Raw genomic sequence first — 12,712 nt, forward strand, 5'->3', positions numbered from 1 at the left:
GTTTTGGTTTGTCTGTAATTACCTTAAATGTGCATTTGCACTGGGGGGATTGTTTTTCAAATTGCCATTTAGTTTAATTGGTAGGTCTAAAAGCAAAGCATCTTAATTGGAGTGCTGGTTTTAACACTTGTCACAACTTTAAACTGTTGTTTTCTAATGTCTGGTTTCAGTGTGTCCTAAAATTCGTCTGGTTTTCTATCACAGAATACCTTCTTCATTGCTTTTAAATGTGTTTCCTTGGGTTTGGGAGTGCTGAGATTTTTTTAGTCATGCTCTGAGTTTTCATCTGAATGTGTTTTCCCAACTTACAGTGGCAGAGCCTTTGAACTTCTCTTCACAAATGTCTTCTGTCCTCTCAACTGGTGTGACTGGCATGTGACATTGCTGTTTTCTCATCTTTCTTCATTCTTTATTGCTTCTTTTGCCTATTGCTGTGTAGGAGATCTCAAACAGATAAACTATTTAGAGTAGAGCTCCCTATTTCTCCTGTGTAAGCATTTGAAGGGACAATCTTAAGACTGGACTTTTGCCTTGAGCTTTCAAATATCCTAGATTTGCTCTAAAAGGTGTATCTTTATTTGGAAGGAGTGCAAAAATATAAGTGTCATAGACTTTTAGCTAAAACTGTCATTTTGGTGATAATGCCATAGCAATAATTCTTTCTCTAGACTGATCTTATTGATGGCTTAAGTGTTTCCTATTCCTTCCCAGCTAAATGTAGGTGGTTCTTGCTAAGTGTCAGGAGTGATTGCACCCTCATATTTTGTAGGTCATTATCAACTGTTAACTGAGCGATTGTTCCTTTGGGAACAATTCAGGGTGTACATCAGATGTGCTTTTCACAAGTGTCACTTTGATTTTAGAGGTGGTAGCTGTCTCAAGAGGAGATAAATATATACCCTTAAACTTGCCTATCCTCCTGTTTTAATTAGCAGGCAGGGAGAGTGTGCACTCAAAATGAAGTTGGTGTTGGCTGCCAGCCCAGCTTTCATTCCTTGAGAAACTTTAGCACTCGCTGAGCCCTGTCTCGAGCCTCCGTTTTGTGCACAGGATGATTCAGCTCCAAGTACAAATCCAGAGTGCTGATAGCGGAAATTAGGGGGGAATTGTGATACCTTGTCACTGGCTGTGCTCTTTGACTCGCTGTTCCTGCTCTGCACAGGCAAAGCTGTGAGCTCTGCAAGGAGCTTTGGTTTCAGGCTGACGTTTGCCGTGTCCTTTGGAGGCAAACAGAGCTGTATAAATTACAGATTCTGCAGGAGATGCCTACTGCAAATCCTTATCCTGTTTCTAAATGTCACTGATGGAACGGGAGTTTTGGAAGGAGTCAATAGCATAGGAATGCATTTGGGGGTTTTGGTATTTTAAAGAAGTGTTGGTAGAATTGCAAGTTGATAACTGTGCATTTTGCACTGGTTTGGGGGATCTCACTGAGGAGAAATGCTGGATTTTGCTGCTCTGCCAGGTGTCAAGAGCACAGAACACTTTCTCCTTGATTCTTTGCTATTTCAGAAGAGGTACAGATTGCATTTTCATCTTACAAATTTAGCTCTGCCTTTGTTCTGTATGTGAACACCTGGGGGATGTGTGGGCTTTTACTTACCTGCTCTATATTGTCAGTATCCATAAAATCAATTACTGTCTATAAAAGGGCTGTGTCTGAAGGAGGGAAATGATTTGGGAATAACCCCGGACTAGAATGCCTATAGCACCAGGCTGTCTTAAACAAACACAGTATCCTTTTTTCATAAGGTTACTGTTGCATTATTTTAAAATCAGCTTGTAAAACAATGTCTGATAGTCAAACATGTGTAGAACTAATTTATTTTTTCTTAAAGAAAGGACAGGTTCATGTAGAAAAACAAAAATTATCCAAGCTTTGTGACTGTCCTTTAAGATGGGTGGTCTGGCTTGTTGATGGACTGAAGAATCTTTTGTGGGTAAAATGCTTACTTTAACTGGTGGATCAAACAATCCCAAGCTGGTCTGAAGTACTCATGATATTTTTCTTATAATGGCAAATACACTTAAATTACCTTCACTTGAAGCTGCAGTTGATTGTAAGTCATGTGGATGTTCAATAGAGAAATAAGTGCTTCAGTGTGATACAGACTGTGATACTGAAATAATAAATGCCAGTAGCTGGACAATGATGAGGTTTTAATTGTAATCAAACTCGGAAAAGCTCCTGAACAAGTAGAGAAGAGCAACACATGGTGTAGCAGTGTTGGTGTCAGGACCTGGAGGTGAGGGAGACTCTGTGCAGGCCTGTGCCTCAAGAGCGGGAGGACTCTGATGGCCTTTGACACGGTGTTTGCAAAAAGATGACCATGTAGGGAAGTGACAGAGCACTCCATGCTGGGATACATATCTGGCTATGGAATTCTAGGCAAAGTGCCAGTGACATTTGTGTGTCCAGGCAAATATCTTTCAACCAAGTGGCATAAACAGCCAGGTGATAGGTTTCTCACCTGTGCTGATAACTAATTTTGAACAAATTTATTCAGGTCTTCCACTACAATATAGTTGTATTTAATGCTGTAACAGCTTTGGTAATTTGAAGTAGCTGTGGATGGGTCTGACACAGAGATGACTCTGTTACAGGAATTGTTAGATTGATATTGCAGTTTGGGGGACATGGGGGAATATATTTCCCTCTTTACATTGCAGGAGTTCCCTGAGAATAAGTAGCATTGAACCATTTCTGAAACTACTTGGTATTTTCAGCAGTTTTGAACCCATTAAAGATAACCTGTGTTGGTTAGTGTAACCCAAAGACAGTGCAATAATGGTTTATATTATCACTTTTTATTCTGGCTCCTGAGGCTGTTTGTAGGGTTTGACTGTTCATTATATAGACTATCCATCTGTCTCATGGCTTTCTGAGTTAAAGCTTCTGGAACAGATGCTGGTTTATTTGACTTGAAGTAATAGGGAGAAACTGCAGGTTTGCATTGACACCTTGTAGTAAATATGGAGTAACCTGAATTAAACTGTCCCTCGGGTGATAAATAACCTTCTGCCTGAGGTGTCTCTTGGGATCAGTGTGACAGGGCAGAGTGTGGATGAGCAATTACCCTTCCTGGTGTCTGGTAGCCAACAAATTCCACTTTCTGCAGGTGTAGCAGACACTGTAGTTTGTTTGCTCAGAGACTGTGCAAACATCAATCTCTTAACTACCTGTTGTTAGGAAGACTTTCTTCCCTATCTGCCTAAGCAGAGGTGGTGGAAGAGACACTGTACAATGAACAGGAACTCTGTGGGATGCAGTTGGGGTCACAGGTTTGGGATGTGTGCCTTAAATTTGCTCTCGGAGCTGTGGTGGGTGAGGGTTTCCAAGCTACAGTTTGTTTCTCAGAACTGATGAACTGAAAACCATCCAGATGCTGTCCTCACATGGCTCTCCAGTTTGCCTGTCTTCAAATGGATTATGATGCTGCTATAAAAGTTGGACTTAGTTGGAGGGTGCACTCTAAACTTGTAACCAGGGCTATCTTAACAGATTAGATATACTTCGGTTTAGCTGAGTTTTTGTTTGCTGGGTTAAAGTAACATTTCAAAGAGAACCTTAAACCAGCATGGCCTTAGTTCTTAGAAGTCTTTTATGAAGTTCAGCCAGGCAAATTGGTGTAAATCACTTCTTTTTTTAATAGAAACACATTTGGGAACAGAAGTGAGCTTTGTTCGCTTCTGTTGCATTTTCCTGTCTAAAAGTTTCTGGTTTGGATACAGTGTATCTGCATTTCTATAATTTAATAAATGAAAGTTCATTAGTTGCAGTCAGTAAGTGACCAAAGCCCAGTCACAGTAGTTCCTGTTTTCCCTGAATTGGGAAGAGGAATTGAATGATTTCTTGTTATCTGTTACTGTATCTGTAAGTACTCAGCAGCTTAAAAATATACACAGAGTTCCCAGAAGCTGTTGCTTATTAACTCAGTGTATATTCCACAAGACTCAGTTTTATACCTGGCATAGAGTAGGCAAGAATTACTTTCTGAGGTTTTTTATTCCAATTGCAGAGCACTTTAAGACTCTTGGTAAAGCACTTGGGTGCTTTATAATGAACAAAAGATAAATTTTGGGGTGAAGAAGGTCAGGAAGGAAGATTTTTGAGGTGAATTATGTCAAACTCCCAGGATTATGAAGAGCTGCAGGTTCTCCCTGGTAATACAGGCAGCAAACACTGATGTTGCAGATCTTCCTCCAAAACATCTGGGTCCTTGTGCCCATATTACTCTTCTAATAACTAGAATTGATTTTCAGACTCTGTGCTAGAGGTGCAGGTTTACTTTTTCTGGGAAATTATTAAGATTGGAAAAAATAATGGAAAGGATGGAGTGAGGCTGAAGTCCAGAACAGAGACCTGCTGGAGGCTGTTCTACAGCAAACTGCTGACACCTTCTCTTGATGGGGAAACAAATGGGCTGCAGAAGCTGTGGGTGTTTCCTTACCTTGTCAGGTTTGGGTTTTAAAGCACATATTTTGTTTTTTTTTCCACAAAGTTTTGCTTTTGAACCAGAAGAGATAGGAAGGTACATCAGTGGTTAATAAATACAGGTACAAGCAGTGCATAAATCTCTGTGCTTCAGTGAACATTTTGGCCAACACATCAGAGGCAGCTCTGAGATAACCAGGCACAGTCCAAACTCCATTCCAGGCTTGACTGGAGTCTGGAGTTATGTGAGGTTCAACTCAGGGCACAGCCTAAACTTGTGTCCCTTTTAACACACATTTGAAATCTTACAAAACACACTTCCCATTTTTTTCCCCAATTCTTGTAGCATTTTCCTCCAGAGCTGCCAAACTTTGTAAAGTAAAAATAGTGAAACTCGTTCTGGTTTATTTGTTTGAATTGAGAATGTACCTGATATTTTATTATAAGCACAAATTGTACTGAACAAAATGCTTGGGCATCAAGATAATGCTCTGTTAATACCATTTCACCCTGGCAAAGCAAGCTTTCTTTATTTTTTAAGGCTAAAGTAAACTTGCACTTCCATAATTCTTCTTCACTGTTCTTATGTTACCTAAATGCAGCATAACTTGGAAACTTTGGTGGGAAGATGTGCTTGTTCTCTACCTGATCTGGCAGAAGTTGAGGCTTAACTTACAGTCCATTCTTTTTGCTGTTAGATACCTTTATAGGCTGGTCACAAGAATTTTCAATCTAGAGCACAGTGATATAAATAGATCCACTAATTAAAAGCTAAAAACTAGACAAATTCAGATCAGAAATAAGTGCAGACTTAGAAACACAGTCCCTGTCCATGAGCACATCTTATCTAATGTTCTGGTGCCCTCTTCAGAGAGAATGACACGAGCATGTTTTTACAGAATGAGAAGGAATAAAATAGGAATAATTTAAGTCTTATGTAGTGTTAATTCAGTTTCCACTTTTTTTTCTGAAAGATGGTTCCAACCTGAAAATATTTTGATCCCAGAAAGCAAAGCTTTTCTTGTACTTTTGGTTTTCATTGATGCTAATGCAATATCTGTGTGGTTTGAAATTTTTTAATCTCTATATTTAACAGTTCTTAGCTGAGGATACTCACACTGTGTGTACACTGTACAGAAAACTCCATTTCTGTCCAGAATGCAGGAGGTTTATGAGAGAGGCTGTTTCATGCAAAGAATGAACGTTTTTAAATTTATTGTTCTGTCTCTTTGTCAGTAAAAGCAAATGTTGTTTTACTGGTGTGGTTACAACTGATGGACTGTTGCTGTTCTAATCTCTGTCTTGTTGAAAAATAAATCTTACTGGTTTGGAGTGGAAACTCAGACTTAAAGTGTCTTGTAATAACTCTTCTAATTTTGACATATTGACACTCTTGGCCTTGTATGAAAATGTAGTTGGACTCAATTATCTTCCTGTTTTATAGAGCTTCGGATTTTTGGGAGCATTTTATTATACCCTGTTCAGGAAGTGTTAAATACTTCAAACCTGTTGCTACGGAAGAAAAATTAAGTTTCTGATGGTCTGAGGAAATCAGGCACAATGGGAAGACAAGATTGTCTGTGCAGGGGGAGAGGAGCTGAGCTGTGCTGAGGAAGTTTAATATAAAAACTAATTGTGCTGGAGCAGCTCTACCTCTAAATATGCACAACCTGATCATGTGTCAGTTTTAACTGTTAAAATCCTCCAGCAATTCCCAATTCAATACTCAGAACTCAGGAAATACTCAGTTCTGTAGCATCCCAGGTGTGTTATTTTAAGTTATTTAATGAGTAAATGTGCTATTTACTCATTTCAATCCTTAAGCTTAAGCTGACTCCCATACTTCATGTAGGAAGTTTCAGTTGCTTCAGTTTATTAGTAAATACCCACACAATGGTGTGTCCTCTAATTTAGGGATAAGGAACTTATTTTTGGGCAAGAGAGGAGACTGAAATAACTGACTCTTGAATTAAGAGACTAAAAATCTCATTAGGAAAAGTGATTTAAGTAACTGTACCCATAATAATATATCATGTTAGAAAATTGCTAACACTTAATGTTTTTTGTCAAAAGAATTAATAAATACTTAGCCTTTTCCCCTTTTGATGGTAAAACCCCATGTATTTTGAATCAGATGTTTTGATAGCAGTGGGGCAGGTTGTGTGGGCTGATTTCCATAGTATTTCTACCCTGGCCTGATGAAATGAGAACATCCTAATAAAGCAGGAGAAAAACCATGGTGTCTTAAAAATCAAAATACACAAGTGTGTCAACAATGAACCTCAGTATATTAAGACACTTTTTTTTTTTTTTTTTGTTCTCCCCATTTGGTATTTTATGGAAGTTGGTTTGGGGATGTTTTTGCTTTCAGGTTTCAGGAACTGTTTGTGTTCTCAAATTGTTCAACTATAGAATAGTTTGGAGCTGTACTGATAGTCTTTATTGCAAAAGTCCAATTCCAACTCCCAACCTGCTGATAACAGAATCCAGGCTGACACTGGCTGTGGTTAATGACAAACATCAGTAAGAAAGTGTGAGGTACATATTGTGTATGAAGAGCCATTCTGACTTCTATGGGAAAAATCCCTTTCATTTGCAGTGAACACAGAGAGGGACCTTTTGCAAACACTTGGTACCTGCTTTGCTAAGAAGGGGAATTGTTCTTGTGACACACTAACATAAAAAAGAAACAAAGCTCTTCCCTCTTTATAGTGTACCTGCCTGTAAATCCCCTCTGAGCAAGTCTCTAGCTGTGGGAGGGATCAGAGTTATTAGGGCTGATATCAGTGTTCAAAGTACACATTTAAATTAGTTGTTTTATTCTGAGGCCTGTTCTATACCGTAGTGGCTTTTGGGGGTAAAGTTAATGCTGCTTCTTGAACTTACTGTTGATTAGAAGATGTAGAATATACATTTCAAGAGACTATATTGAGATATAGTCTCAATGATTTGAGACTTGAAAGATGAGCACGGTCCTGTTGTAGCCTAAAGTTCTTTGTTAGTAGCTAAAAATATAACAGGGACTGAAATCCACACAGCTTTAATAGTTATTTTCCTTCCAGCTTCATTATTCATAAAATATGTGCCCCATCACTTCTACCCATCGTCCTGGGCTGCTCAAACCACAGACTGGTCTCACCTGCAACATTAATGTTGTATTTTGGTTGTAGAGGTCTCCCAGGGAGCGTCTCAAACCACATTCTGACAGAATTCTGGAATTAAATATTTACTTTTATTGCTGTGCTGGAAACTGGTGAAGTGTTGAAGGGGTGTCAGTGCTCAGGTGAAACACCGGGGCGATGAGTTGATGGTTCCACTGTAGGACTTGGTCACTGCCAAGTATTAAATTGGGACTAACACTGTTCAGTAGATTCTATATTTGAAGTTGGCTTGGAGACTTGAATTATTTCCTCTTTCAAGGCAACTTTGCAGGTTGAATGGGGCAATCTGTGCCCTGGGTTGTCCTTTAAAGGCTCCCTTCTTGGGGAGCTTCAGTTACTCTGCAGACACTCGTTCCGTGCCAAGCTCTGTTGGTGAGAAGGGTTGTACTGCACATAAAATCAAATGTTTATGTGAATGACTGTTCATATAGAGGGAACTTGACCTATAGCAGTGTAAGATAAAGTGTGAGGAGCTTTGAACTTGAGAAGAAAAGCTGGAGTGTAATCAGTGGGACTCTTGGCTGATAACATTGGTTGGGTGGCTGAAGAACCCAGCATTTTAAGATATTAAATTATCCCTATTTTCAGTGAAGGAATGTTTAAAACAATTAACATAAACTTTTTAAATTCATATCACAACTAAATACCACTCCAGTTTCTATCAAGGAGTGGGAACTGTAAGTTGTCTGCTTCAGTATAGATTCATGCACAATTAAATAAAATGGGTATTTCTCTTTTTTACCCCCTTACAGGGACCAGGTTGTTTTGAAACAGATTCCTTTGTGTGCTGAGCCTCAGTATTAAAATTCTAAAATTCTGTGCATGAATAAAAAGATTCTGTGGGTAAAGCTGTAACGATTCAAACCAAAACCTCCTTTCACCCTTGCAAACAGCAGCCAATGTTCTATTTAGAAGGGTGTTTTAATCAGTAGTTACATATTTGACTACACTATACTTTAGAAACATATATGTGGGTAGTTTTGAAAGCAGCTTATTTGATTTCTTCAGAGCTGTTGTGGAAATCAACTGACTATTTAGAATTAAAAACTTTGAAAATAAGAGATGACAATATTTCTGCAACTGACTATTTTAGATGTCAGAGTGTGGGATTATATCCATTTATTGTATCAGCTCAGTACTGAGCAACACAAATACATACTCACCTTGTAAGTTCTTGTTGTCTTCCAAGCCTTGGGTAATACTTTCACTGTTTTTTGTGGACTGAAATGTAATTAAATTTTAAAAAGACCCCCAAAACCAACAGCAAAACACCATTTTCTTTCCTGTTTTAAAGTACATGGGGAAAAAAGCCTTCTGCTTGTGGATAAGATGTGCACTACACTGCTCACTAAAAATTTCCTGTGGTTCCTATCAATCATGGGATGATTTCCTATTTATATTCACTTTCAGTTGTGCTCATGAAAGTATATTCCAGATAATAAATGACTTATTGTCATAGCTGTTAGTTTGCAAAGAGCTGCTTAAAATAGCTCTGTGTTTGACCCTGATGTGCAGCTTTCCTGCCTATTGGAAATGCCTTGAATATTTTACTACAGCCTTCTCAAGCAGAGGTGGGGAGCGAATAATGTGTCTTATCTTAAATTGTTGAGATAAACTTAGAAAGCTGCACTATCATAATAAATGTCACACTTCAGTTCTGGTGCTTCAGGCAATTGATAATGACAGCAGCACTTTTCAGGGAAATGCTGATGCTTAAATATCAATAATTATTAGAGGGTTCTCTCCAAGTGCTTTAGAAATTGGGAATATTATGTTTGAGTTCAAACAACTCATAGCAGCTCAGAAGTAGGTTCGAAAATCACTTGTAAACTTTACCATGTTCTGTCCAGTTCCTTGGATGCTTGAAGAAGTTTTGTGCTATGGAGTGATCCAGTCTTTCCCAGTGTTGTGGTGGAGGAGTTGGCTGTAGATTTCCAGCTCTTTGGAAATGTTGGTGCAGATGGACAGCGTTTCACCTCCTGGCCTGGGGGTCAGGGATGACTGAAATGCAGCTGCTCCTGTGTGTGCACAGAACCCTCCTCAGCCTCCAGGAGAGCACTTGGAATAGTTTTGCCTTTTTTGGCCTAAGTCACCGTTTGTCTCAGGCTATTTTCTCTTGCTGCTCAAGGGCATTGTGGCTTAAATTAGTGTTCACATGGTATAATGATGCAAAAAGGGAATTTGTGGCTGTTTTTATTGTCTCTTTGTATACACATGCTTACAAAAACACATGGCTAAGTCTACAAGCAAAACTACACAATCTTTTGCTGATTTTAATGGTTGGAGTTTCTCTGAATTTACAGAAAGTCACATGGTGCAGGTTTTTCTAATGTTTGTAGTCACACTTAACTCTCCTCTTCAGTGTTTTATTCCACAGTTTCCCACTCCAGGGTGTGAGTGGTTGGATGATCCAAGGCTTTGACACCACTGTCGAGTTTTTCATGGTATTATTTGTTAATGTGCATTATTGCTACTGGTTGCATAAGCAGTTCCTGCAGGAATTGCAGCTTTTTTTAATTTTCCTGCAGGGACACACACTCCCATCTACTCAGATCAGCTGTCTTTAGCTGGTTATTGTCCCTTCTTTGTTTCTTTGCATCATTTTATAGTATAGCTGACATTTGAGTGCTGAATTACATCAGGAGTGTTCAGTCATGTGTGTTCAGTGGAATATTGACATGCAGAACGTAGAACCCCTCCAGATGAGTCAGAAATGAGCCTCATTAATATGCTTTAGCAAGGGAATTTGCTGCAACCATTTGTTTGCAGCAGGCACAAAATGGTGGGGCTTTAGTTCTTTTCTCAAAAATTCCTAAAAGTTAGGAAAAGCTGGATAAGAGGAAGTAGGAAGGTAAAAGAATTAATTGTGGGATGATGGAGATGCCGGAGCTCAGTTGGCAACTGGATTCATTACTCTCCCATTTTTAGGAGCTGTTAAATTTCAGCATCTACCTTGGTGTCTCAAACACTTGTTAGTGAATGTTTTTTAGTTTGTTTGTGGGTTGTTTGTTTTATTTTTTTCTTCCAGTGTTTTCTTCTGTGAGGTGTAAATATATATGGTGAGATAAACATGAGAGTTGAGTGAAAATTGTAACTGGGATGTGGATTGTGGTGTATTTCATAGAGCAACATTAGTGGAAAATAAAGCTACTGTGTGATCTGAAATGAACTCCCAACTCTGAAACATCTGGCAGAATTCAAAGTATAACATTACAAGAACATATTTGCAGAAGCACGTTATTCTCACAATTGGTGCCAAAGAAAAGGAAAATACAACTTCTTTTAGTTTTCTAAATAAATAAATGTGGAGAATTTGATCTTTGGAGAGCAGAGGACTCACTTTGGGCATAGAGAAAACAACCAGAAGACTCTCCAGGACCAGTTGTTCTGAAAAAGGGAACTTGATTCACCTTGGCTACGGTTTTGATTGTTTATAAATATGTCTTCTGAAATGGATATCTTGCTCTTGAGAATGTTTTCCCTTTGCTTTCAAAGGACCACGTGATTAGAAAAACAGTCCCAGTGATTTACAGCTTCTTTCTTTGAGATTACGTAGGGGCAAATCTAAATTGGATACCCAGAAAACTGGAGTATTGCAGATCACAAAAGCAGCAATAAGCTGTTGGTGATTTTAGTTATCTGAACAGTTACTGGAAAGTCATTTTTCTGGCTGATAAAGGTAATAGTTCACTGGGTTAGAAGTCTCTCAAATAGCAACATTCTAACTTTGTTTTCTTTTCTCTGTAGTTGGAGACAAGGTTCCTGCTGATATAAGAATTACTTCTATCAAGTCTACAACTCTAAGGGTAGACCAGTCAATTCTCACAGGTATTTCTGTCACTTTTGTATAATTATGTGCATAATTGGAAGTGCCTTTGCACCGTTTATTTTGAATCATCCATTAGAAACAAGCCTGCAGCTACTGAATTACTCTGTTGCATTCAATGCAGCAAAGTTCTCATCTGGTAACTCTGAGTGGCTGAATGTGTTGCTTCATCACTGGCTCTGTGTTCCCTTAGTGGGATGAACATTCTTACTGAGACCTGTGATGGTTTTTTGGTTGTCCCTTCCCCCCCAGCACAGACACGAGTAACTTGTGGGAAACCAAAATATAAAAAATTTAGAATTTCTCTTCTAGTTTACACAGTCTTCTAGGTTTGAACATCTTGTCACCACTCAAATATGAAAGTAAATCTTACTAAATGTCTTCTGCACCAGTTCTCTGTTCTCTCTCACAGGAGAGAATAACTTCTGCAATACTGGCAGCATTTAAGCTGCTGTTACTAAAGGCCCAGCACACTCAAGCCTTATTTGCTGAAATTCTGTGCACACACATTCATGTGTTTTCTGGTACCAGCCCTCAAGTGCAGGAGTTATTTTTAGAGCCCCTTTCAGATTTGTTGCAAACCAAACAAAGTAGAAGTACTTCTGAATATAGGAAAGAAGCTGGGAATCAACCAAGCGTGGTCCAACAGTTTGCTTTCAGCTGGAACATGAAGATCTGTCAGCCTGTTTTGGTGGCATAAATTAATGTTAACTAGCTCTGAATTTTAAAACAGTGAAGTGTTGATAGGCAAGCTGTTTTTCATCCTTGAAGCCCCAAAGTTTCTCAGTACAGATCCTGAATAGCACAGAACTGATCAAGCTTACTTATGTTTAGCATAAAAAAATGGAGGCACTCCGTGTTTGGAACTGAAATAAGCAGAAGAAATGATCCACCAGAAATCTATAAAAAGGGAATAATTCCTTGCCTTTATTTAAATAACTGAATTCTTATTTTAAAGAATTCTTTTTTCAGCCAAGTTGATGCTCAAGTCTCCTCACTAATGAAGTAGAACTGAAGTCTAAGATGCTGTTTAGCAAAAAGCTTTTAAAAGTAGGAACCTTTGGTTCTCTTGAGTTTGCAAAAGCAGTGTAACTCCGTGACTGGAGCTGAGAGCAGCACCTTGTGAAATCTGATGTAGCAACAAACATCTGTTTCTCTAGAAAAGGAACCTTTCTATACCTGTGACGTGTTCACAGAAACAGATACACCATTTTCATTAAAAGTCAGCCATTCAGTTTTCTTGATCAACTGAAACAACTCCTTGTTTCACTTAAGCAATTAAATAAAATC

At 38.7% G+C, this 12,712-nt stretch overlaps 1 protein-coding gene across 2 annotated transcripts in view; it reads left to right on the plus strand.

The window, feature by feature from the left end:
* The window catches only part of ATP2A2 (ATPase sarcoplasmic/endoplasmic reticulum Ca2+ transporting 2), a 44,578-nt gene that overhangs the window by 12,050 nt on the left and 19,816 nt on the right, over positions 1-12,712 (plus strand). For both annotated transcript variants that reach the window (XR_001921109.2, XM_008926664.3), the window contains exon 6: positions 11,344-11,424. Coding sequence is in view for 1 of the 2 variants with exons in the window: in XM_008926664.3 (XP_008924912.2) it covers positions 11,344-11,424 (81 nt within the window). In the remaining variant the exon portion in view is untranslated. The remainder of the gene's footprint in view (positions 1-11,343; positions 11,425-12,712) is intronic.

Source organism: Manacus vitellinus, unplaced genomic scaffold, assembly GCF_001715985.3.
Source record: "Manacus vitellinus isolate BGI_N305 unplaced genomic scaffold, ASM171598v3 scaffold_31_pilon, whole genome shotgun sequence".
Lineage (NCBI taxonomy): Eukaryota > Metazoa > Chordata > Aves > Passeriformes > Pipridae > Manacus > Manacus vitellinus.